Consider the following 27931-nt stretch of genomic DNA (forward strand, 5'->3'; position numbering starts at 1 on the left):
AAGGCCAACGAATACATCACCTCTCCAGGGTGCCCCGGCCACCCCCGAATTATCACCCCTCATGAAGCATTCTCCAGGGCCTGAGCATCTGTGCGAGGAGGCCATCAACCTCAGCTTAGCTTCTACACCAAAAATAAGCTCTCTGAAATCGCCATTACCATCGGTGTCACCACAGGGTCCGGGGTACAAGTCACTTCCGTACCCGTTGAAGAAACAGAATGGAAAGATCAAGTACGAGTGCAACATCTGCTTTAAGACCTTCGGCCAGCTGTCCAACCTGAAGGTGTGTGACACATCTGTCCTCTGCAACAATTCAAAGTTATGTGACATTAATGACGTTCTAACCAACATGTCTTTATTTTCTTTTTCTGCAGGTGCACTTGAGGGTGCATAATGGAGAAAGGCCATTTGATTGTAAGTTGTGTAAGAAGAGCTTCACCCAGCTGGCTCACCTACAGAAACACCATCTTGTCCACACTGGAGAAAAACCTCATGAGTGTCAGGTGAGACTGATACATTTTTTAATAAGTATAAATAAAACAACAGTAAAAAACGATCCCTGAGTAACGACAGAGTGTTTATGAATCTATAGGAAAGTGAGAGGTGTAGAAATCACACACATTGACAGGCACTCAAGGTCTTGTCTATCTGCGGGTACTTTCACCTACTCCTTAAGCACCCTTTAAATAAAGCCTTGACTTTGTTGTACATTAATCCCCAAGGGTGTGACAGTGACGTCAACCTGAGTTCTTTCTATATCCCAGACATGACGCACCCTTTCAGCCAAGAAAGCAGCCAAACTCCGATGAAATAAACATGTCTAACTTGCCCCCTGCATTCCAAGGCGAGATACAGGGGCTATTGTCAGAAAGCTTTTGGTTCGCTCCTGTTCTGGTGCATCTTTTGCTTTATGACCCGTCTTGCACAATAGGTTTGGGATAAATATTAAATACGGCTTCTGTTGACCGTCCCACAGGTGTGCCAGAAGCGTTTTAGCAGCACCAGCAACCTGAAGACGCACCTGCGCTTACACTCGGGAGAGAAGCCCTACCAGTGCAAAGTGTGCGCCACCAAGTTCACGCAATACATTCACCTGAAGCTACACCGCCGCATGCACAGTTCAGGAGAGCGGCCGCATCCTTGCCCGTTGTGCCATCGTGGTTTCCTCCATCACTTCTCCCTCAGGCTGCACCGACGCTCAGGGTGCTGCCATGCCAATTCCCAGCCTGAAAGTTCAGAGCTGAGGAATGCAGCCGAGATCCTCGAGCGATTCGATGTCAGCGCTGAGGCTGAAGCTCTCGCCGAGAATTCCTCTGAGGCCGAAGTTGAAGCCACCCTGGAGAAATGGCTCGAGCTGGAAGATCAACCCAAACCCAGCTACTTTAAAGCCTCCGAACTGTTGAAGACCCCAGGACAATGGCAGGACAGGGCCAGTGTGGTGCGTTTCGGTGGTGAAGAAAGAGTCCACTGAGAAAACAAAAATGAAAAGATGGTTTATATTACAGTTACTGACGTCATCTGAAAATCCTCGATGTTTGCGTGTATTAGTTTACACCACAAAAATGAGAGGACAGGAGCTAAACCAAGCCAAGCAGCACATAACTAGCATTTCCAAAGACTTGATAATTGCACTTAAGCCTTCAGTTCTTCGGCAGCGAGCAAAGGCAATCAAGTTACATCCTTGTACTTGTGTTTTATTTTGTTTAGTGTGTTTCTGACTTAATTAATTTATTGCTTTCGGTACTTTTTGTGTTTGGTTTCAGAAATGTATTAGATGTTCTTTTTTTGTACTGTTCTGTTCGAATAGTTTTTGCTATCGTTTGGAGTTAAAATATTGATTTTTCTTTCTCAGGAAGCAGCAATCAGGGTACGGAATTGTTAACAAAAATATATCAGGGGTTTGTTAAGTGAATGTTTTCTGAATAAATTCTGCAAATAGCAACAGTTATAAATCTTAATTCTGTAAACAGAAGTCAAACTTCTATTTTATTATTTATTATTTAGAAGAGTTTTCTTTTGGCTTACTCAATGATATAGTAAATTAGTTATCCGACACTGAATTTAACTCAGTGTAAACCAAATCCACAGCAGGAACCGAAGTTATTATAAATCTCAGGGCAAATTGTGTGTAATTTATTACTGTATGCTATACTCTGTTTTTAATTTATTGAACATTAGCACTGGAAAAAGCAGGATCTCATTCCATGTGCATGGTTACTGTTACATAGAGATGACAGGAATTCGTTTACTGATTTTCTTTGTTTAGTTTTTTTCATGTTTTTTTTTTTGTACAGTTTTGTTTACCCGAATATTTTGGATGTCAATACTTTATATGTCAGAGTTTATTTTTACTTAACTTTTGTAATGTAGCACATTAAAATATATTTCTCATGAAAACTCTTTGTCTTTCGTGTCTTTCTTGTCAAAATGAAAGAACACAATATAAAAAAAAGCATTTTGTATCCCGGCCCGTTTGTTTTCTCTGTAATTCCTACGCTTCCTGTTTCTTCATGGTTACTGGGTCATCGCTGGACAAATGCCCTAAGATTACTGTATAAGTTCAGAAGAACCACAAAACGTTTAATAGATCCTGGCATAATATGATCCCACAATGTTAGTAGGAAAAAGAGTAGTGAAGCATAAATGAGTGGATAGTTACAGTAGGCGATAGTGTACTTTAGAGTCTTTAAAGTACAATTCAATCCATTTATTTACAACTTAAAATAAAGTTAAGATCAAAAGTTTGTGGACACCTGACCGTAAGATTTGTATGCTCTATTTAAACATCTTATTACAAATGTAGTCCCCACTTGCTATTATTATAAAATCCATTTCTCTGGGAAGATGTTCTACTAGATTTTGTAGAGATATGTAGAAATTCATTCAGCCACAAGGATGTGTGTTACTAAAGTCAGGTACTGATGTAGGTGAGGTGAGGAGGCCTGGGGTGCAGTCTGCGTTCAGTGCAGTCAACAGTCTTTAGTAGACTTTATAGCTTAATAGCATGAGATCTTCCACTCCAGAGGATCCGTCAGGATGGAAGAGACATCCAGAGACATAATATACAATTTTGTTCCTCAACTTTGTGGTAAAAGTTTGTGGAAGAACCACATCTGGCTAGAAATGGAACATGGAATTTACATAAAACGTTTTACTTGGTTGGATTAAAGCGAGCTAGTTTACTATGATAACTCTTAGCGTCTATCTTCGATTATTTTATTAAATTGTTTTTTGTCAGTAGTGTGTTTAGCGTTAGCTGCTTACATTTTAATTGCCTAATAAAAAAACTAATTTGAAGACACTGACTTATTTTGATGAAAAAAAAATCACAATAAATTCGATTTTCTACTCACTTTTTGAGTTTTATGTGTACCAGATGTTTTTTCTGGGTACAGTTACATTACACATTCTTCTTCTTCTTCTTCTTCTTCTTTCGGCTGCTCCCATTAGGGGTCGCCACAGCGGATCATCCGTCTCCATACCACCCTGTCCTCTACATCTGCCTCTTTCACACCAACTACCTGCATGTCTTCCCTCACCACATCCATGAACCTCCTCCTTGGCCTTCCTCTTTTCCTCCTACCTGGTGGCTCCATCTTCAACATTCTTCTACCAATATAATTCATGTCCCTTCTCTGCACATGTCCAAACCATCTCAATCTCGCCTCCCTCACCTTGTCGCCAAAACATCCTACATGTGCTGTCCCTCTAATAAACTCATTTCTAATCTTGTCCATCCTCGTCACTCCCAACGAAAACCTTAACATCTTCAGCTCTGCTACCTCCAGCTCTGCCTCCTGCCTTTTACTCAATGCCACTGTCTCTAATCCATACAACATCGCAGGTCTCACCACAGTCCTATAAACTTTCCCTTTCATTCTTGCAGATACCCTACTATCACAAATCACTCCTGTCACTCTTCTCCACCACTCCACCCTGCCTGCACTCTTTTCTTTACTTCTCTAACACACTCTCCATTACTTTGCACTGTTGACCCCAGGTACCTGAACTCCTCCACCTTCTCCACCTCTTCTCCCTGCAACCGCATTACTCCACTGCCCTCCCTCTCATTCACACACATGTACTCTGTCTTACTCCTACTGACTTTCATTCCCCTTCTCTCCAGCGCATATCTCCACCTCTCCAGGCTCTTCTCAACCTGCTCTCTACTCTCACCACAAATCACAATATCATCTGCAAACATCATAGTCCAGGAGACTCCTGTCTGACCTCGTCCGTCAACCTGTCCATCACCACTGCAAACAGGAAAGGGCTCAGGGCCGATCCTTGATGCAGTCCAACCTTCACTCTGAACCAGTCTGTCGTACCTACTGCACACTTCACTGCCGTCACACTGTCCTCATACATGTCCTGCACCACCCTTACATACTTCTCTGACACACCTGACTTCCTCATACAATACCACAACTCCTCTCTTGGCACTCTGTCGACGCTTTCTCTAAATCCACAAATACACAATGCAATTCCTTCTGTCCTTCTCTATACTTCTCCATCAACATCCTCAAAGCAAATAAGGCATCTGTGGTGCTCTTCCTCGGCATGAAACCATACTGTTGCTCACAGATGGTCACCTCTTCTCTCAGCCTGGCTTCCACTACTCTTTCCCATAACTTCATGGTGTGACTGATCAACTTAATTCCCCTGTAGTTACTGCAGGTCTGCACATCTCCTTATGCTTAAAGATCGGTACCAGCACACTCCTTCTCCATTCCTCAGGCATCCTCTCCCTTCCAGAATCCTGTTAAACAATCTGGTTAAAAACTCACTGCCATCTCTCCTAAACATCTCACGCCTCTACCGGTATGTCATCTGGTCCAACCGACTTTCCATTCTTCATCCTCTTAATCGCTGCTCTCACTTCCTCCTTACTAATCCTATCTACATCCTGCTTCACCAACTCCACATCCTCCAACCTTCTCTCTCTGTGATTTTCCTCATTCATCAGCTGCTCAAAATACTCCCTCCACCTTCTCAACACACTCTCCTCACTAGTCAACACATTTCCCTCTCCATCCTTTATTGCTCTAACTTGCAGTACATCCTTCCCAGCTCGGTCCCTCTGCCTGGCCAATCGGTATAACTCCTTTTCTCCTTCCTTAGTGTCCAACCTCTTATACAGCTCCTCATATGCCTTTTCCTTGGCTTTCGCCACATCCCTTTTTACCTGCTGCCGCATCTCCTTGTACTCCTGCCTACTTTTCTCATCACTCTGTCGATCCCACTTCTGTTTTGCCAACCTCTTTCCCCTAATGCTCTCCTGCACTTCCTCATTCCACCACCACGTCTCCTTGTCTTGCTTTCTATTTCCAGATGTCACACCAAGTACTTTTCTAGCTGCCTCCCTCATCACTCCTGCAGTAGTTCCCCAATCATCCGGCACCTCTTCACCACCACCGAGCCCCTGTCTGACCTCTTCCCTGAACCTCACTACACTCTTCCTCCTTCAGTTTCCACCATCTTATTCTTCTTTCAATCCTTACATTCCTCCTCTTCTTCTTCGCCTCCAAAACCATCCTACAGACCACCATCCGATGCTGTCTAGCTACACTGTCCCCGCCAACACCTTACAGTCTCCAATCTCCTTCAGGTTGCATCTCCTGCATAGCACATAGTCCACCTGTGTACCTTCCTCCACTCTTATCGTCACCCTATGATCCTCCTTCTTCTTAAAATACGTGTTCACCACTGCCATTTCCATCCTTTTAGCAAAATCTACCACCATCTGCCCTTCCACATTCCTCTCCTTAAAACCATACCTACCCATCACCTCCTCATCACCTCTGTTCCCTTCACCTACATGCCCATTAAAGTCTGCCCCAATCACCAATCGTTCTTTCCTAGGTACACCATCTACCACGTCATCTAATTCACTCCAGAATCTTTCCTTTTCCTCCATCTCACAGCCAACTTGTGGAGCATAGGCACTGATGACATTTATCATCATCCTTCAACTTCCACCTTCACGATCATCACCCTATCAGAAACTCTCTTCACCTCCACTACACTCTTACTGTACTCTTCCTTCAGAATCACCCCTACACCATTTCTCTTCCCATCCACACCATGATAAAACAGTTTAAATCCACCTCCAATGTTCCTGGCCTTACTCCCTTTCCACTTGGTCTCCTGAACACACAGCATATCTACCTTTCTCCTTTCCATCATATCAGCTATCTCTCTCCCTTTACCCGTCATAGTACCAACATTTAAAGTACCAACCCGAACCTCTACTCTCCTACACTGCTCCTTTTCCTGCCGTCTCTGTAGACGTCTTCCTCCTCTCCTTCTCCTCCTTCGTCCAACAGTAGCCCAATTTCCACCGGTACCCTGTCGGCTAACGATACCTGTGGCGGTCGTTGTTAACCCGGGCCTCGACCGATCCGGTATGAAATTCTCCTTTGTGATCCGCATATTTGATTTGGCACATGTTTTACGCTGGATGCCCTTCCTAACGCAACCCTCCCCATTTACCCCCCCGTTTATATAAATGTGCTTGTTCTTATTATAATATGATACTGTTTCTATAGTATAAGCTCATTCCATTACCATTGATAATAAAATAAAAGTGAGTACACCCCTCATCAACTATTTAGTATAATCTACTCTAGGGACATTACTATAGAAATGAAACTTGGATATATTTTAGTCAGTGTGCAGTTTGTATAGCAGTACAGATTTACTGTCCTCTGAAAATAACTCAACATACATCCATTATTGTCTAAATAACTGCCAACAAAAGTGAGTCCACCCTCAGTGAACATGTCACAGCTGTGTAGAAAGTGTAAATATTTTGTGTGAGCATCATCGTTATCCAGCACTGCTTTAATCCTCCTGGGTATGGAATTCATCAGAGCTGCACAGGTTGTTGCTGGGATCCTCTTCCAATGACATTGCATAATGAATCGCTGCTGGATGTTACACACATGCCGCGTCTTTACCTTCTGCTTGAGGATCCCCACAGGTGCTCAATAGGATTCAGGTCTGGAGACTTGGCCACTTCATCCCTTTCACCTTCACTTTCCTCAGTTGTCATCTTGGTGGTGTGTTTGGGGTCGTTATTATGTTGGAAAACTGCCGTTTGTCTACATTTCTGGAGGAGGGCATAATGTTTTGCTTCAGAATGTCACAGTACATGTTGGACTCCATGTTTCCCTCAATGAACTGCAGCTTCCTAGTAACAGATGTGGGCTTTCTTGTGAGCAGCTTTAGAAGAGGCTCCTTCTGGGATGACGTCCTGCAAAACGACTTGTTGCAGCTCTGTACGGTTTGCAGGTTTACACCATGTACAGCTGTTAACATTGAGGGTGGACTCACTTTTGTTGGCAGTTATTTAGACAATAATGTGTGTATGTGGTTATTTTTAGAGGAGAGTAAATCTGTACTGTATACAAACTGCACACCGATGCTCTCAAATATATCCACCTTTCATTTCTATAGATTTGTCCCATGAGAGGACTCTAAAATGGGTGTTGAAATGTGGGGGTGCACTTACTTTTGTGAGATACTGTATACGTATGTGTCCGATGTGGCCGTGTGGGAGGAGGAGCATATGCTGCTATGTTTGCATATGAAACTTGACATTTTTTTTATTATTTATTAATTTTTTTGTTGTATCGCAATTGTCAACGTAAGATCCATTGTAACTCGGGGACTACCTGTTTTAATGTGTGTTCTACCTTGAATAGAAGGAGTCTCCAGTGTCAGTGCTTTGTAGCAGGTAATGCTGAAAACTTTTTCTGTCTTTGTAGTTTCCCAGTAATAAAAAACAACAAGAAGACGCTGAAATTATGTCCCATTTACTTTAAAAGAGGATAAAGACAGAAATAATAAAATATTGTTCTATAATAGATCTAGATTAAATTCCAGGGTTCTAACCGTCAATTTGTATTATACTTGAACTCCATACACACACACACACACACACACACACACACACACACACACATAACACCACACCTGAATGAACATGACATGATTCGGTTCTTTGTACACAGAAACCAGGGCTTCTGTTTCTCAGAGGGTGAAACTATGGTGTGATTGCTGTGTGTGTGTGTGTGTGTGTGTGTGTGTGTGTGTGTGTGTGTGTGTGTGTGTGTGTGAGTGAGTCTATGTGACAGTAAGTGCAGAAAAAAAGAGAGAGAGAGCACTTACAGTAAGAAATGGCTCATAACTCTGGGGAGAGAAGCACTGATCGATTTCCTTTCGACACATCTACCCACACTGCCTACGCACAGAGGGAGAGCCCCACCACACAACACTCACACACACACACCACACACACACCTCGGCAAAAGCATATGTGCATGTGTGACGGGGATTTGTATGTCAAACCGCCAGGTTAACCAATAACACTTCAACAGCCATCTGTGTGTTTTCTCTCTCTTCCTCTCTCTCTCTCTCTCTCTCTCTCTCTCTCTCTCTCTCTCTCTTTTCCTCTCTCTCTTTTTCTCTCTCTATCTCTCTATCTCTCTCTCTCTCTCTGTCTATCTCTCTTTCTCTCTCGAGGGTCAGTGCAGAAAAACTGAAATGGTACAGTGTGTGAAAGACACCTTAGAAAGAGTGAAACTTGCCTTGCTGTAAATGACAAAAGGAGTGTGTGTGTGTGTGTGTGTGTGTGTGCGTGTGTGTGTGTGTGTCTTCAGTGACTCATGCAGATTACTATCATTGTCTTCCTGCGTACTCTCGAATTTCAACGTGTTGCATTAAAAGCCAAGAACACACTCGTTCTGTGAATCGCAGAACTTCACTTCCTATTCAAAAGGAAAAATTAAAGAAAAAAAAACTTTTTTTTAAACAGAAAAGGTAAACACTTACATGAAAGCACATTGACATGATGTGTCATTTCATACTAACTGCTTCTTGTGTTTTAGATGAGTAAACTCCGTGACGTCGGCACACGGTTTGACCAGAAATCAACTCATTTGTGACCCGAAAAAAGTCAGTGATCAAACTGTAAATTTTTAGATTTTATTTTTAAAACTCCTTATGGATGAGTCCTGGTGCCGAACACTGCGTCCCAGTGGAGTGAAGTTTCAGTAAAAATTATTCATTTCTGTAATTAAGTATTTTTTTGGTCTACTTTCTAGTTTTGCTGAGTACCAAAGATAGAAGCAACTTTTACATTTACATTTATGGCATTTGGCAGACGTCCTTATACAGAGTGAATTACAACTGAGCAGAGGAGGTCTAAGGGCCTTGCTCAAGGGCCCAGTGGTGGCAGCTTGGTGATGGTGGGTTTTGAATTTTTGACCTTTCAATTAGAAGTCTAATACCTTAAGCACTGAGCTCCCCCCTCATTTTACTCACTCCTACTACTTATAATAGATGTACTATTTACTCCACTGCATTTTAATAGACAGTAAGCGTTACTAATTACATTCTGCACCTATGTTAAAGTTGTCATTAAGGCACAACACCCCCCCACCACATCTGCTGCCTGTGAGCGACTTTTTTATAACTCATTTTTAGTCCAAAAAAGGCTTGAATAAATATATTCCAAAAACTAAATTTTTCATCACTCCAATCTATAATATAGTTGAAGCTGATTTTATTGGATTCAACTTAATCACAATTAATTGTAGCTGCCTGCATTTTGTAATGACTGGATAATCCATTTCACCCCAACCAGGAGGATACTAAAGACATTTTTCTGGATCTGCTTCTGAGTTCTCTTCAATTGGAGTCCACTCGGCTGAGCTGAGGATGGTTCCACCCGGACAGCCTAAGGATCTATGAAGTAACCCAAATCAAATCAAATCAAATTTTTATTTGTCACATACACATACATACAGGGTACGACATGCAGTGAAATGCTTTTAACGACGGTCCGGCATAAGGGAATAAAATAGGGTAAAAAGGGGAATAAAAATATAAATATAATAACAAAATTTAAGAAAAATATAGTAAGAATAGATTTGGACTGTTATTAATTTCAACAGTCTGCTACAATGACCTTGTACAACAATTGGCATGAGGAGTTCACCGAACAGCACCTCAACAATAATGGAACTGTAATGAATGGACATTTGGTGCCAGGTTAGGATGAGGTTCCCATCTGGTTCCTCTCAAGATTTCTACCTCATACCATATCAGGACCACTGTCACCACTTATCATTAGGGATAAACTAATAGGTAATAATAATAGGTAAAGAATAAACATTTAAAATGTATATTTCTAATCTAAGCATCTCTGTGAAGATTCTTTGGGGAAATCTATACTGCAGTAAATTTATAATGCAGCACTGCATACTCACTTTAGTGATAATGCTAATGTTCAGATTCATGCTAATACTCATGTTAATACATTTCCTGGCCTGTACAGAGCATTGGAGCGTTACCTCTGTAATCTGAACACTGCCTAAATCCAGTGTATGCAGTAGTTTGCTTGATAATGTGTAAGTTTTAACCCTTGTGTACATTTGTATTAACATTTAAAAAGCAAATGTATAATTATAAGGTTTGACCTTTTTTTGACTCATTTCTAAGAAATGAATTCAGAGAAGTCGTACATGACATTTTTACTGCTAATAAAAAAGGAAGTAAGAAGATCTCCACCCGTGTGTCATCATCTGTTGTGCTAAAGCTGACAGAACCTTTAGGCTGCTGAGGCTTTGAGCAGGAATATGAAACGTTAACTCAAAGCCACTTGGCAAATTGTTTAGCAGCTTAAAGCGATTTCATGTTGTCAGTGAGCCGTCATCAGCTCGGAGGGATCTACCTTTGGCCATGTTTCAGATCTGCACACACATGCAGATGAAAGGGCTGGCTCTATGTTTAGAGCTCTTCAGAAGTCTTATCCTGAAATCACTGTGACACTCGGTCACGTTCTGCATTGCCACGGAAACGCAAACAAAAGTGCAACTTCCACTGAACCTAACTGACCTGCATGCATCGTTAAAGTGTAAATATGCAAACGTTTCTCTAGTGTGTCTTATTGTTTTCCTTGCAGGGTAATAATGCTTTCCAAAAACAATAACTACAATTTAGAGGGAAGAAAGTGTGTGTGTGTGTTTCATATTTATTGTAAAAGAGCCATATATTAAACGGTGTAAACCTGAATTTCATAACTCTCCTTCTGCCGAGAAAGAAAAGGGAAACTCTTGTGAAAAGATGTGTGTGTGTGTGTGTGTGTGTGTGTGTGTGTGTGTGTGTGTGTGTGTGTGTGTGTGTGTGCGTGTGTGCGTGTGCATATGCGTGCATGTGTGTGTGTGTGTTGAGAATGCCATTATGTATTAACAACCTGCTTTGGAATTTATTTGTACTTTCTGTTCCCTATAATCCACGAGATACAAACAATCTGACCCAACACACAAATACACATGTGACATTTGCACTTGTAATGAGCAACACTTCCACACGCTGCCAATGCAAATCTGTTTTTACATCAAATTATACATATTAATAATGTCAACTAAAACATATTAGGATTTATCGCATTTGAATTATGGAATATTACTATACAGGTGCCAAAACATTTAGAGCTCATTCTTCTTCAATTAAGCAGAAATAACATTTCATTGGAATTGAAGAAAGTGGGACAAACAACAGAAAAGTTTTCTGAATTTATTTAATCTGAATAAATTCTGCAATAAATATGTTTACTACTGATTGATTGATTAATTGATTGTAAATATGCTGATTTCTATAGCATGTATTTTCCTCTTACTACATTAACACATAAACACATAAAGTCTTAATTTTCAGTTAAAACTGTCTAATTAGAGTTTCTTTTTGTGTGTTAACTATAATGATATAGTGCTATTGGATACTAGGATACTTTCTTTCTCTCATTTTTTTCTGATATAATTTATGGTCTGGAAAGAAAGTCTGATCGGTGATGATAAACTAAGAGAAGTGACACTGTGAGATTCCTCTTTTCAACAGAACTATGAAAGATTTTTGCATGATGTATGAGATATATAGGAAAAATGTTAACGATTCCTTGTTTTTTTTTTTTTTTACCTTAATTATTTCTATTTTTACTGATATTATAATATATATTTCCATGTACATAAGCATCTTTCAAGATATTTCGTACATAATCACAGCATGGAAACAGAGCGTGTAGGTATAAGACTGTATGTGTTCATGATTTATAATCTCAGTTTCTATGGCTGATTATTTCCATGTCTTTATAAAACGTGGTTTTAAAAGATGTTTTCATCCTTTTAAGGCTGGTTTCTGTTTACACCCTTTTACAGCAGGCTGCGTAATCCAGCTCTCATGCAGACAGGCTGGTGAGTAAACCCCTTTTCTTATAACATGTCATATAAATTTATGCCCTGGGGTGTGGCAATATGTTAGCATGAGGTAATTGGGTGATAAACCAGAAATAGTTAAATCATCAAATTGCAAATACATCACTCACATTATAGTCAAACATACTGTAGGACATCTTTAAACCTCATGGTCACACTGTAAACACTGTCTATGTGACTGTGGACAATGTGGGCCGGGTTTGTTTTACTGCCCCATACAAGAATTCCTTCATAATAAACACTAAATTAGTGTATAGTGCCAAAACTATGTCATTAAAATACAATGTGAGTGTCTTTTTTGTTGCTTTTGTCGAGCCTACTAAGGTGAAAATAAGAAACATACTAGTTTAAGGAATTTTATGCAATAAACCATTCTAAAAAAAAAAAAACAAACAAAAAATCCTTAAGGACCTCAGTGCCAGGGTCCACGGTAAGATCCCGAGCTCAGGTCCGAGTGAAAATGACATTTCAGACCAAAACAGTTGGCAGATTTATAGAAGATAAAATAAAATGCCAGCACGAAGCCCAATGTCCACACAAACATCCAGGTGAATTACTGTTACTGTTTCACATCAGGTTTTCATCTCAGCACCTCCAGATAATACACAACTTCTGTATCAATAAAACATAAGCAAAAAGAACTGTCATAACCACCTCTCAAGAATCAAGGCGCCAGTGTGCCTTCATATCACACCACATTCTGACTCTTATTACACTTCGGATTAGACAGCACACACGCTTATCTAATCTAACTCCAACGTTCCGATTTCACTTCTCCTGAACTGTAAACGGATTAGTCATCCTTTCTTATATAACACACATTCCGTCAACAAAAATCACATGTGAGCAGCCCTGGTGTTGGACACACCTCAGGGGTCAAAGGTACATTCAGAAGTGAAGGTTGTACTGTAGGTGGGTTAGGAATAACCTACTGCATGTGTCCTACTGTTACAGTAATATAATCAACAGCAGGGTGGTGTGGTGGAGCAGCTTGTTGTTCTCCTTCCAAAAAATAATAAACTTCACTTTATCACTTCATTTTTTTCAAAATCCATTTACTATCATTTAAGCATCCACGATAGGAGCAAGCTGTTACTGTAGCAACGGTGACATGTCCCAACAAGTGCTTTACCATACAAACATGCTTTATTCTCAGAGCTGCTCTGGATTAATCAACTCAATAATCCGTTTGTCCAGAATTTTACAAATAAGAAGAACTTGTGCTGCATCACAGACAGGAATCTCATTCAGTGAAAATGAATGTCAACACGTCTCCTTTCACTGTAGCCACAGCTGCACCGCCCGCATCTTCTCTAGCAGAAGCATCCATATTCACCTCATCAAATGTTCACCTGCATTTTTTCACCTGCATTTTTTCCCATGCGTTTTTTTTTCCCATGCGTTTTTTTCACCTGCATTTTTCCCATATATATATATATATATATATATATATATATATATATATAGTGTAAGTTATTTTTCTGTGAAGCTACTTTGTAAATGTTAAGAATATTACATTTAATATTAAGCGTCTGCATAACTGAGAGCTGTGTATTTTAAGTAAAGCTGTAAAACTCTTGCATTAGTTCCAGCAGGTCGTGTTTTCTACAAACTCAGATGAACTCAGCCACATCATTAACTAGACATTATTTGCAGAAGGCTAGAATTGATGGTGTGTGTGTGTGTGTGTGTGTGTGTGTGTAGCTGCAGTCAAATGTTATTTTTTCTTCTTAAATGGTTTCATATCTTACTAGATCTTGCAAGTGTTTTCACAAGGACTAAGGACATGGCCAGTGTTTAAAATCAGGACCAACGTTTGACAAACAGTAGCTCTGTAATTTTGGAGACAAACAACGACATGGCCGAGCTGAAGGATAAATAAAATCACATCCATAGTATTAGCTATTAACATTATTGGTTATTGATAGCAGCAAAGTAAACTAACTTCCAGCTTCCAGCTTTATCTCGCACACCAACACGGAACGAGTAAAAAAAGTTTACACTTGTTAGACCTCGTTTGAATAATAAAGATGTGTGTGTGTGTGTGTGTGTGTGTGTGTGTGTGTGTGTGTGTGTGTGTGTGTGTGTGTGTACATTTAATATTTAGTTTGCTGGGGAGTTGTTCTGCTCAACTGTTATTTCAATATATTTTAACATATGTCTGCATTTAAGAAACATGCAAGATGATTATTACTATATTTAATTTACTGTTTTATAATTTTATTTGTTTTGGGATTAGATTCGTAGAAGCCCGTGGTTAAACTGTGTTTACAATGAGGTCAGTGTGTAACTTGTGCATTAACTCTTTATTATGGGTTAATTATTACTCTGAATTAGAAGAATACACCTGGGTGATTTCTCACTAACTGAAAGTGTTTTATGTGTGTGTAAAGAACATTCAGAATAACTGGCAAGAACCATAAAGCCCTGAGGTGATTCTTCTGAAATCGTATAGATGGCAGATCTTTAAACGGTGATAAAACTGGTTAGGACGCAGGTGGACTCAGATTACAGCTACACAATAAACACAAAGCCACACATAAACGACTCGAAACGGGGAGATTGTAAATGAGTGTGGGGTTAAACCCTAAACAAACTCCACAGATGAACTCAATATTATATCCACCTTAAACACGGGTAAAAGCCACGGCACAGAAACCACACACATGATATATAATAGTGACGTAAAATACTGGGGTTTTACCAAAATGGCAAAAATGTTTACAATTAAAAATATTATATTATTATCAAATACGACAAACTAAATCTATTAATAACTTTGCATTAAAATAATAAAACTGTTATTAATATATGTTATAAAATATATATTCATGCAATTTATGCATTTATTTAGAAATTAATAAATAAACACTATTTTATAAAATATATACAAGTTTGAATTACAATTTTTATAAAATCATCACAGCAGCTGCTCTCAGTCAGTTTATTATTAATAAATTATATTTCAGATTTTTTAAATATATATTTTTATATATTCAAATATATTTGTTCTGAATATTTTTTTCTGAATATATTCTTAAATGTAATAAAAATGTACAATGTTTAGGTTAATGTTAATGAAATGTTCCCATCACAATAATTTACTTTATTACAAAATAAAGACATCTTGTAAATGATCATATGATAATCCTGTAATATGGACGTTAAATTGTCACATCACCCTGTTATGGGTTTTCACGTGAGATGTGTAATATGGACGTTATATTGTCACATCACCCTCTTATGAGTTTTCACGTGAGATGTGTAATATGGACGGTAAATTGTCACATCACCCTGTTATGGGTTTTCACGTGAGATGTGTGATATGGACGTTAAATTGTCACATCACCCTCTTATGAGTTTTCACGTGAGATGTGTAATATGGACTTATTTTGTCACACACCCTGTTCTGGGTTTGGAGATGTTTAAAGTCAAGTTCAGGTTTATTTCTATTGCGCTTTTCACAATAGACATCAAAGCAGCTTTACAGAACATAAGAATTATTGTAAATGATGTGTGTTTATCCCTGATGATGAAGCCTGGGGTGAATGTGGTGAGAGAAAAAATCTCTTAGATGAAAGAGGAAGAAACCTTGAGAGGAACCAGACTCAAAAGGGGAAACATCCTCATTTGGGTGACATCAAGAGTGTGATTATAGTCTTAAAACACTACAGAACACTGAAGAGTGAGAACTAACATGAGCACTGGAATGTGAGATTATGAGTAATGATCTTTCTACAGTCTTTTACAGTCATTTAAGATTATGGAACCAGGAGCTACTGAGCAACTCATAAAATGGCTCAACATTTGCGATCATCATAAATCCAACACCAGCTTCTCCATGCCAGAGCCTTTTAACCACCCAGTGTCCAAACTCCACATGAAGTGGAATCCAATTGGCACTGGTACGTCTCTAGATGGTTCGGGATGTTTGAAAACATCTACCTTTTTAAAGGTCCACAATTTTCATGAGGTGGGACGTGACTGGAGCTGGAGCAACTTCAGGAAGCCTCGGGATGGGGAGAGAAAGAGAAGCAGTGGAGAGGAATTAGCGTAGCTGCTGTTCATGATATTAACAGCACAAGTTGATTATGTGATGTGATCAGATGTTCTGGAGCACAAGGTTATGATGTGATGTGTGTTATGTGTAGAACTCGCTAAAAACATACGTCTTTAATCTGCACTTAAACTGGGAGAGTGTGTCTGAGCCCCGAACACTGTCAGGAAGACTATTCCAGAGTTTAGGAGCTAAATGTGAGAATGATCTACCACCTTTAGTGGACTTTCTACTACTATTTTACTACTAGAAGTCCAGAGTTTTGAGATCTCAGGGAGCGTGATGGATTGTAGCGTGTTAGAAGACTGGAGAGATACATGGAGATAAAACATTTAGTGTTTTGTAGGTAAGTAGCAGTAGTTTGTAGTGGATTTGAAACTTAACAGGAAGCCAGTGTAGGGGTGAGAAGATTGGGGTTATGTGATCATATTTTCTCGACAAACTGAAGCTTGTTTATTAATGATGCAGGACATCCACCTAGTAATGCATTACAGTAGTCTATTCTGGAGGTCATGAACGCATGGACGAGCTTCTCTGCATCAGATATAAACAACATGTTTATTAGCTTAGAAATATTTCTATTCTATCTATCTATCTATCTATCTATCTATCTATCTATCTATCTATCTATCTATCTATCTATCTATCTATCTATTAAGGTGTTTTGTGGAAAAAAATACATTCCATTTTGAATAAAGAAATTAAAGCATGTGGCAAATATTATATTAAATTATTAAAATGTATATGGATGTTGATTTAAAATGATAAGCGCAGTGAGTAAGTTTAATATATAGGAGGATGTTATAAGACATAAGGATGTTGTAATGTCGTGACCAGGCTGCTGCTGATTCACACTGCGTAGTGAAACATCTGATTTAATTTTCTTCATGTTGTTATGAGCACTTATAAGCATGGTACGGTTCACATCACCACCTGATGATCTCGTTCACGCGGTGCGATGTATGTTGATGTGTTATGTGTCCCAACCTTTCGCGGAATGACTGACTCAAGTCACTCAATGTTCAATTTCTTGTAAAAGACTTTGATTTCCATCATGACATGTTGTAACTAAGTCAATGGCTGCTTCATAAAGGCCTTGTTGTGATATTTGTCATGGCATGATTAGTAGTGTGTGTGTGTGTGTGTGTGTGTGTGTGTGTGTGTGTGTGTGTGTGTGTGTGTGTGTCAGCGAAAGAGAGAGAGAGAGAGAGAGAGAGAAAGAAAGAAAGAAAGAAAGAATTGTATATAAAAGCATCTTAAAGAGAACAGAAAGATGAATAAATGAAGGTAAATCACACAGTCTTTAGGGGTCTATACATTTTCTGTTTCATTTTATTTTGCAAAAAGATATATATATATATATATATATTAGTAAAAAAAGTAGTACAAAAGAACAGACTTTAGTACAAGTATTTTTTGTTAATTTATGTAATTTTATTTTATTTTATTTTAATTAATTAATATTAATAATAATAATAATAATAATAATAATAATAATAATAATAATAATAAATTAATACCACTAGGGCACATTTGTTTTGTTTTGATTCATTTACTTTTAATAAATAATAATAAAAACAAACACACCAGTACCTGTTTATTTATTTATGTAATGTTTTGTTCGGTTTTTTTTTCCTACATTTTTGTGTATTTATTTTTTATTAATTGTGTTTGTTTACTTTTTTCTTTATTTATTTATTAATTGCCGGATTGCCCCAGTGATGTAATTTCGGGAATTTGTTTAAACGTGTATTTATTTCTATAGTTTGCTGCAGATTAAAGATCACTGCGGAATGTCTTATTTTTGTCTCAACAGAATTTCAGGATGCAGAATTTATTCGGATTCTGTTGTTCGTGTCGCAGCAACACCGCAGTTTTTAATATGATTATTTTATATTACTTTAGATTTGTATTGTATAAACGTTGCTGTGTTTATATCGCCCCCTATTGGTCACTTTTATTAAAGTGATGTGAATTCGTAGGTCAGAGTTCGCCAAAAACTTTATCACACTTTCAGTCTCGAATGTTCATATGAATTAAATGGGAGCACATAGAGTAAAAAGTAACTGCAGCTGTATAGGGAGATGTTTAATATTTTTTATTTTAATATTTAATATTAATACTGGATTAACATTGAACAGTGAATCTACTGAAGGTACTCATAACCTTCATGTTACTCCATGGACACTTGTGAATCTTGATCGTGGTGTTGTGGCGCCATCTGCTGGCCGTCCTGATCACACATTTACAATAAATGATCATATCAGATCAGATTCTGTTCTCTGTCTGATTTATGACGAGTTATCATTACTTTATAAAACATAAACAAACTACATTATATACATTTTTTTAAAATAATAATTAAAGAGCTATTATCAAAAGAGGTTTTATATTTAGTATTGACTTTTAAATACTCATTCGTCTGATCACCTGAACGCTTCCAATCCAAACCAGTTACTCAAACATAGAAACCCTATAACTGTAATAAATAGACAAATAATGTTATTATACACACTAAATAAAACTGAATTGTAGAATAATGTTATAAAAAAATAAGTAATTATCTTTAGCAAATAGACAGATAAATTCATGTGTGAAAAATAATTAAAATAAAATAATTGTTATTGGGAAATAAATAAATAAATTAAAAGTAAGCTTGATGTCAACTTTAAAAAGATGTACAGTATTTTTATTTTGTATGTATACCTTTTTTTATAGTGCCAGTGTTCATATACAGTACTGTCTATTTTGTCTGACCTCTAGCGGCTAAACTCTGTTACTGCAGCTTCTCCTTTATTTCATTTGGTTTCATTACGATATTTTAAAAAGCGCCAAATCTGTAAAATGTTGTAAATATTAATGTCCCCAAAGAAAACCAGATGAAATTATTTTTAGCTTTAGTGATTACTAGACACACCACAGAACAGGACTTTTTTACCTGTTTGCTATGTTTATGCATTATTTAGCACTACAAATGCTTATTATAATTCAGCACAAGTTTAATTGCTTCTTATTAAAAAAAAAGGGGGGGAAATTTTTTGACAAAACGTATGGAAATTGGTGTGTGGGGGGGGGGTGTTGCAAGAGAAGTCACGTGATCACCACACGACAATATTCCACGTTACTCGTTGTCGTAACGTGGAGAAAACCTGCGACACAGGGTTGCCAGGTTATGATAGATTCATTAACGAACTAAAACTAAATGAACAAGATTCACATTTAATTTAAACCGATTTTATAATTTTTCTTTACTTTTGGCAACCTTCTTCACCTGATTTACCTGTTCAGGATGCGTGCGCGCAAGTGTGTGTGTGTGTGGATTCGGGGTATGTGAGTGTGTTTATAGGCGTTTGTGTGGTTTAAAAGACTAAGTGTGTGTGCACATACAGGTGTTTGGTATAGTTGTGTGTGGGTGCATGCAAACAGGGGTGTTTTTGTGGGTTGGTGGGTGTAAATGTGAATGTGTGTGTGTGTGTGTATGCACACAGGTGTGTGTTATAGGGCTGTGTGTGGGGTGGTGAGTGCGTTTACACACGCAGGTGTGTGGTTGTAGGTGTAGCTGTTTTAGTGTCTGGGTTAGTTGGTGGTTAGTGTGTGTGTGTGTGTGTGTGTGTGTGTGTGTGTGTGTAGGTGTAGCTGTTTCAGTGTTTGGGTTGGTTGGTGGTGTGTGTGTGTGTGTGTGTGTGTGTGTGTGTGCGTATACAAACGCAGGTGTATGTATGTGTGTGTATACACACGCAGGTGTGTGTGGTAGGTGTAGCTGTTTCAGTGTCTGGGTGGGCGTGTGTGTGTGTGTGTGTGTGTGTGTGTGTGTGTTAGGTGTATGTGATTGTGTGAGTGTGTATACACACATGCAGGTGTGTGGTTGTAGGTGTAGCTGTTTCAGTGTCTGGGTGGGTGGGTTGGTGTGTGTGTGTGTGGGTGGGTGTGTACAGGGATCTGGCGTTCTGCCCTGTCAGTCTCAGACACACCCACTGAGCATCAGATGATTGCTGCAGTAGTGTTTCATGTCGGACGTGTTGGTGGTGTTGAAGCTGGTGGATTTACAGAATGGCGAAGAGCAGCAGCTCTACGAGGAAATCCCTGAAACACCTGTTCTTCTCCAAAAGCACAGCAGATCTGCAGGAATTTGGCGAGAAAAAGGAGAGCAAAATCCACACACTGTTCAAACGCAAAGAGAAGAAAAAAGACAAGAGGTGAGAGAACTTCAGCCACTTCACAACTCAGGACTGTTCCAGAGTGTAGAGTGAGAGCTGAACACAGACGACTCCAGGAGTCGTGTAACACACATCAACTCACATTTATATAGAAATAAATGACACTTTTTAGTTTAAACATTTAGAAACACAGTTATAATAAACCCCACAGAGCTGCTGAAAGATTTATTACCTTTTATTGTATTTACAGTAGTGTTGAGGCACATACGCGTTATTAAAGAAATGCATTTATCTAAACACAAGTTTTAATCAAACCCTTATAAAGAACCTATGATTAGAAGTGTGCCAATAATTCTGGAGTTTTTTCATCGTGCTATTTAAAGTAATTTTTATTTAATTTTTGCAATGTGAACTGGTTTTCCTGCATTTCTTCGTGCATTTCTGAGTCGTCTGGTGTTCAGCGCTTTGCACTTTCTCTAAATGAAGACAGCTGAAGGGCATGTAACTGTGTGTGAACCTGTTTCTCTCATTAAAAGTCTACCTGCAAGGTTACAACACACTCGTTCATTTCATTGTGATAAAACTGATTCGATGTTGGAGATTGGTTTTGTGTGTGTTTATATGGTACCTGGTACATGGTTTTGTAAAATCACCTGGAATAGAAAAAAATCTGCAAAAAGTTCCTCCACATATAATTCTACGATAAATTGTGGGGTTTTTAGGGTAATGTAGATTTTTTTAATAATAATTTGCATTGCTAATACTGTTGTCACTTTAAACTTTCTAAACGATTTATCGTGTGTTTCTTCGTCATGGTGACCAGCTCCAAATAGGTTTCCGTGAAGCTCGGCCTTTACACGTTTCTCCAACGAACAGAAATCATTCGAGTTTGAAACCCTGTGTGATGGATGTTGGTCCAATCTGATTTTGACCTCGGGGGAGATTTCAGGTTCCTCCATACAGTCTTTAAACAACATAGACTTCTCTCGTCTTTCTTCAAGAAGAGAATTTATAAGATGTATTAGAAGTAACAACCTTTTTAATTATCCACAGAAATTGTAAATGAACCTTGAAGAGTTTTTTTTTTTCACACTTCATGAACCTTAAATGGTTAAAACAATGTATGTGAGTGAAAATGTTTTTGACAACAGACATTGAAGGTGAACGATGTGTGTTTATCCCTGATGAGCACCATGGAGTCTGTGGTGAAGAAAAAACTCTTTTAGATGTTATGAGGAAGAAACCTTGAGAGGAACCAGACTCAAAAGCAGAACCTCATCCTCATTTGGGTGACATCAAGAGTGTGATTATAGTCGATCAGCGTGGGTGGTGCTGTCTGAGTGGGCGGGGCTTATTCAGCATCCAATCTGTCAATCAAAGAAGCACTAGCCAATAGTGAGAGATTATTCAGTCTTTCTCAAGTGCATGAAAACACGACTCTGGATATGTTCTTACACTTAATTAGAGACAACTCCTGCAAATAACCTAGTCATTGTTAATAATTACCTAAACACACACACACACACACACACTCACACAGATAATGAGTTCAACACTCTGATAACCTTCTTCTAGCTCTCCTGAACTCTTCAAACTTTACTCACCGCACTGTGTTTATTATAACGTGTGCATGACAGTGTTTATTACTGCGCCTGTGTGTGGGTGAGAGAGAGAAGGAAAAAGAGAGTGAAAGCTTTACATTCCTCTCTTTCAATTATAGTTTTATATATAAGCATAGCTGAGGTTAAAAACCAGTTAAAAAAAAAAACAAGACGAGGTTGTTTGTTGTCTGTTACTTTCTTTGAGTCGTCATGTCTTTTTTTACATTTACAGTGAAAGTGTTAAATTCCAGACAATAGTGTGAACAGTTGCTTCTTTTTGATCTTCACTGTGTAGACGTGTAATGATCCCTAAGACTGCTTTAAAAAATCATGATTTCTGAGCAGGTTTTCATCTTCGGTAGGTGCCTTCACATAAAACATGCGTCTACACGCTCACACCGAACTAACTCAAAACTCCAGACAGTCTACAGGCGAATTTTCAGGAGTTAGCAACATTTCCGAAAGTTTGTTTGCATGCTATTACGTGTTTAATTCTAATTATTGTCGTAAATAGAATTTTCTACATTTTTGAAATCAGTAGATTGTCATGAAGAAAGTAGTAAAAGTTCCAGACACCTGATGATTGGATTGTTAGGTGCTTATTTAACATCTCATTGCATTTTGTCTTAATTTTGCTGTTTTAATGAGCTCCACTCTTCTAGATGTTCCACTAGATTTTGTGGAGATTTCTGTGAGATTCTTTCTGCTACATGGGTGTTAGTAAAGTCGGGTACTGATGTATGTGAGGTGAGGAGGACTGGGGTGCCGTCAGCGTTCACATTAATTGTTCCATAGGGTATAGCAGGAGATCTTTCACATCTTTCAAACCTTGTAAAGCATATCTTCATGGAGCTGCTTTGTGCACAGAGGCATTGACACGCTGGAATGGTTTGGGTCTTCAAGTTCGAGTGAAGGCAAAATTCCATGCTGCCACTGTTCTGCGATGTAGGTTCTGTATAGCAACTGCATTCTCAATCTGGCATCCGTGTTTGTATTTGCACAAGGCAACACACTGTCCTGTTTAAACATGGCTGATGTGTAACACACCCCTCTCTGTGTAAACGGATAGCTTTAGCGGGAATGACGGGAATGCTGTTTGCTGTAAAACTGAGGTATCATCTTGGTGTACGTAGGTTCTCAATGCCGCTTCTGTTAAACGTATAGACACAATTATTGGTTTGCATTGTAATCATCAGCGTTTCGTTTGCACAAGCCGTGGTTATGTGGCAGAATGAGTAACGCCATGTAGAGCTCAGGTCACAACATTCAGAATCACTTGGAAAATGTGTCACTCGGAGATCTAGTTTGGAGATCTGTTTTTTTGAAGGGTCTGAAATTATAAAGTCAGTTTCCTGGGTGCAGAACAAGCCATAAAGCTTCAAACCATAAAGCCAAGATAAATATGCAAATATAAAGCTTTCTTTAGTTGTTGTTCTAAGGAGAACCTTGAAAAAATGATATAAGTAAGTATAGAATGTTTTTTTTTCAGAAGAACTCGTTTTTCTAACAGTAACCAAAACGTATGTTTTGTGTGTGTGAAGGGTCACATGTTAGAAGTCAGAAGGCTCTTAAATAAATTGATGATTTGCTGTCTGTCTGAACCAAAGGCATAAAAGCGAACTATCAGTACAGTATTGAATTGCAGAGCATCAGATTTTTCCATTGCATCATATTGCATTGAATTTGAAATCGGATCGTATCGCATCAGTAGCTGCTTCAGTTGCCGTGGGGATTAGTGTTCTTCATCTGCCCGAGCATTAGTGAGATCAGACTGATGTTGGGATGCTGAGGCATCTCCGGTTCCATTTCATCCCAAAGATGTTTAGGTTGAAGAGGTTAGGGAGACTGTGCAGGACACTTGACTTCTTCTCCTCCAAATTTCACACCAACAACCATGTTTTCATGGTGCTAGCTTTGTGTACAGGAGATCATCATGCTGGAACACTGTTTAGGAATATTAGTTCTTATGGAAATTGTTACCAAATTATAAGGTGGGAAAGGGAAATTTTGGAACCAGGAGAACCAGTGTGAGCTCGTTTCAAACCCCTTACCATCATTTATAATGGAGCAGTGAAGTGGTGCACAACCTCCGAAAAGGCGTTCGAAATGAGCTCGCATTGATTCCAAACAATCACCAACGCCCCATGATCACAAACATCTGGTTCCCAAATTTCCCCTTTTCCCTGTGACACCCTGTTTAACTGTGTGTGGGTTGAACTATTTTGGAGAAGGTCCTTGTTTGGGTCTGATGATCAAAAGCTCACTTTGGCCTGTATAGGGTATGTAGGATCTAAAATAGTTTTCTTATAGTTTTTTCATGAATAGCTGTTAAATGTTTCTATATGGAACATGATTAGATCTGTATATTAATATGAGTGTAATGTAGTCAAACACAACGCTGTGAAACTCCCTCCCTCCAGGGAACAAGCTGAACTGGTGCTAGATTCTTTTTCTCTTTTTTTCCTAAGCTTGCAGGTGCCAAATATCTGAGTGCATGATATGATTTATTGCATTAAATGAATATGGTTTTATCAAATAATATTTATTTAAACTGCATTCTTCTAAAATGTTCTGGTTAATCAGCATCAATCGCTTGTGTAGTGTGGAGGAGTTTGTGCCCTAGTCATGTGACGTGAGTCTTTCTTCCACCATGTTGTTATGAGTCAATGCTGTTTTTCATCTCTGTGTGTGTGTGTGTGTGTGTGTGTGTGTGTGTGTGTGTGTGTGTGTCAGGTAAATAAACGTTGAGGTTGACTTTTCTGCACAAAAACACACTGTTGTGAAAGACGTAAGTTTTTTTTTTGTTGTTGTTTTTTTAAGCGTGATGCTTTAAGGACCTGCTACTCTGCATATTTATGAGCTCTGTCACTCACACTTACACACACACACACACACACACACACACACACACACACACACACTGAAACTTTGACTCACACTTTTCTGAATGTGTGATAGAAAGTTCATTCCTTCACGCTGAAGTGGAAATACTGGAACTTTCTACTGTAGAAAAGCTTTTATTGTGTGTTTTTACTTCCATAATGACGGAGTGAACTTACAAAGACACTATAAACGATTTGATGCCAAAAAAAGAACATAAATACCACATAAATACCACATAAATGCAACATGAATGCAACATGAATGCCACATCTTGCCCCAAACCCTTTGTCCAAACACCTGTTGTGTTCCTGAATGTACAGTGTGAAAGGGGATTAGTTAGTAGAGGTGTGTCTGTGTACAATCAACTCACAAACAAACCCCTGAACATGCCGATCACATGCTGAAAGCAAACCCACCAGACTAGATTAGATTTATTCTTCTCAGTAATGCTGCTGAAATGTTGAGGAGGAGGAGATTACTTCCTGTTTGATTTTTTTCTTTCTTTATGCAACCTGATTCAACACAAGGTACAAAGTTTGAAGTTCCCCAGTGTTCAAAAAGGTTCCAGAGGTGGAAAGTAATTAATAATATTGCCGAGTTTTTAATAAAAATAGTTTTTTTGTGTACTTCTACTTTTGAATGTAGTTTTTAAAATCTGTAATTGTACTTTTACGTAAATAAGTTTTATTTGAAGTTTTGTATTTATATCCGTTACTGAGTACAATAAATACATAAGTGAATAATCAGTGGTGCATGAAGAACTCCGAGCAGGTAGTAGAGTTACAGTAGAGTCACTCAGTCAAATATGACTACAGTAAAAGTTTCCGTTTAAACTTTCACTTGAGTAAAAATACAAGTTTTCACCTTCAAATGTTCTTCAGTATCCAAAGTACTGATTTATTATAACTGTAATGTTACAATAAACTTTTTTATTACAAGATTCTTCACTTAATCACCTCAGTTTATGTGTAAAGACTCGAATGTGACTCTCAGCACACTGATCTATTAATAGAATGATATCTACACTTAAAATCTAGAGAAGAAGATACAATAGAAATGTAATAATAGAAGTTGTTCATCTAGAATGAGAGGTGCTTCAGGTCTGTTCTGGCATTTCATAACTCTATTTAAACCATCGTTCTGTTTCAAAAAGGACTTTTTACTACACTGAATCTCCAGCAGGAGTTCAGCTCTGATTCTATTTAACCCTCCAGCTGCTTTACCTCCTGCTTGCTAAAGCTCGTCTGTAACACTCCTGCATTCCAGACATGTTAAGAGAAGAACCTTGAACATCTGATCGCTTGTTCTTGACAGGTTTCTCTTTGAAGATCTAGATGCTCCAGCACAAACATGCGAATTGCTCTGGTTAATTAACTGTTCTTTTTTTTTTTTTGTGTTCTTCAGAGTGGACTCTCCTGATCCTGCACAAGCAGAAGAGCACGATGGAGGACACTGGAATGCTGAGTCTATTTACGCCACTGCACCCAGGTCAAAGGTCAGTGAGAAGCTTTCTCGAGTTCTTATTTCAAACATCTACCAGATCCAGCAATGGATTCATTGATCACACAATAGACCCTTTCAACAGACCTGTTCTAGAAACTTTTGGTTCTTTAGTTTTCCTTTTGGAGGAAATTGTTCCAATCTAGAACTCTTAATCAGAACTCTATCATTCTGCTTTATCTCTTGTTCTCTGTACCCCTTTTTTCTCGTTCTCTGCTTTTTTTTTTTTAATGATTATTATTTCTGTTTCTCATTCAGTTTTTTTTCTCATACTTACTTTTCACGATCTTCCTTCAAGTCCACTGATGATTTGTGAAAATTCTTTCCAAAATGTCCGAATACTTTTAATAAAAATTGATAATAATAATAATATAAATTATCATTATTATTAAAAATGTTTATAAATAAGCAATATGTGTTAAAACACACAGGAGCGCTGTTTGTATCAGTGCAGAATAATCAATAATTAGTCTTACAAACAAGCTTGAATAAATGTTAAAGGCATCTAAAAACCTAAAATATTATTTAAAAAATAATAAAATAAATAAAATCATCCTATTATTATTATTATTATTATTATTATTATTATTATTATTATTATTATTATAACAATGCATATAAACCAGATTTTAAAAAAGTGTGCATGCACTCATGCACATTGACCTGCAGAGGGCGCTACTGATCCGTGTTTTTTTGTAGCTGCTGCTTGATAGATGGAGAACTGTACTGTACATGAACTTTGTGGCTTTCAAAACAGATGAATATTTCAAAAGGGAGAGCAGATAGGAAATAAAACACCAGGGAAAGAACAGGAGGTAAAACTATAAAAAATGAAGCAAAACAGAACCTGATCAAAGGAAGAAATAAAATCATACCTGAGCTCAAAATGATGACTTTATAAACTGATGATTCATATCATGTTTCATACATTTTTGCTGAACTTCCAGCCAAATCCAAGCATCTGTGTGACTGACGGTCATATAAATCAGTGAAGTAATAATCTAGAACACATAAATCTAGAATGTATAAAAATCACTGGATTTTCTTCTTAAAGATCATTTCAGGCAGATCTTTGGAAGTTAACTTTGCAGTACTCTCAAATCAACCCTTCTTAAACCCATATTTAAAAAAAATTGCACTACAATCTACAGCCTTGTAGAGTTCTGTGTAGAACCAGTTCTAGGTTTTTTGAGGGCATGACCTCCAAGTAGAACATTAAAAACCTACTGCATGAGGATTTCTGGAACCCCAGTTATAGTTATGTAAATTCTAGGGGACCCTTGAAGAACGTTAATATGTCAGATGTAGCATACAAGATGTTCACCTTGTCAGGTCATGGTGGGTGGGTGGTTGTGTGTGTGTGTGTGTGTGTGTGTGTGTGTGTGTGTGTGTGTGTGTGTGTGTGAGATCTGATGTGTGTGAGGTATGTAGGTGGGGTTTATTATGAAATGAGGA

At 38.2% G+C, this 27931-nt stretch overlaps 2 protein-coding genes across 3 annotated transcripts in view; both read left to right on the forward strand.

Annotated features, from left to right (window-relative positions):
- The window catches only part of prdm1b (PR domain containing 1b, with ZNF domain), an 11050-nt gene extending 8653 nt beyond the window's left edge, over positions 1-2397 (forward strand). For both annotated transcript variants that reach the window (XM_046865472.1, XM_046865473.1), the window contains 3 exons: positions 1-283; positions 375-503; positions 977-2397. The exon at positions 1-283 is cut by the window's left edge and continues 577 nt beyond it. In XM_046865472.1, coding sequence (XP_046721428.1) covers positions 1-283; positions 375-503; positions 977-1471 — 907 coding nt within the window. In that variant the 3' untranslated portion in view covers positions 1472-2397. The remainder of the gene's footprint in view (positions 284-374; positions 504-976) is intronic.
- Positions 2398-20243: 17846 nt separating this feature from the next.
- Positions 20244-27931, forward strand: part of crybg2 (crystallin beta-gamma domain containing 2) — a 37079-nt gene continuing 29391 nt past the window's right edge. The window contains exons 1-2 of the mRNA XM_046866310.1: positions 20244-20531; positions 26381-26471. The gene's annotated coding sequence lies outside the window, so the exon portion shown is untranslated. The remainder of the gene's footprint in view (positions 20532-26380; positions 26472-27931) is intronic.

This window comes from Silurus meridionalis, chromosome 14, assembly GCF_014805685.1.
Source record: "Silurus meridionalis isolate SWU-2019-XX chromosome 14, ASM1480568v1, whole genome shotgun sequence".
NCBI lineage: Eukaryota > Metazoa > Chordata > Actinopteri > Siluriformes > Siluridae > Silurus > Silurus meridionalis.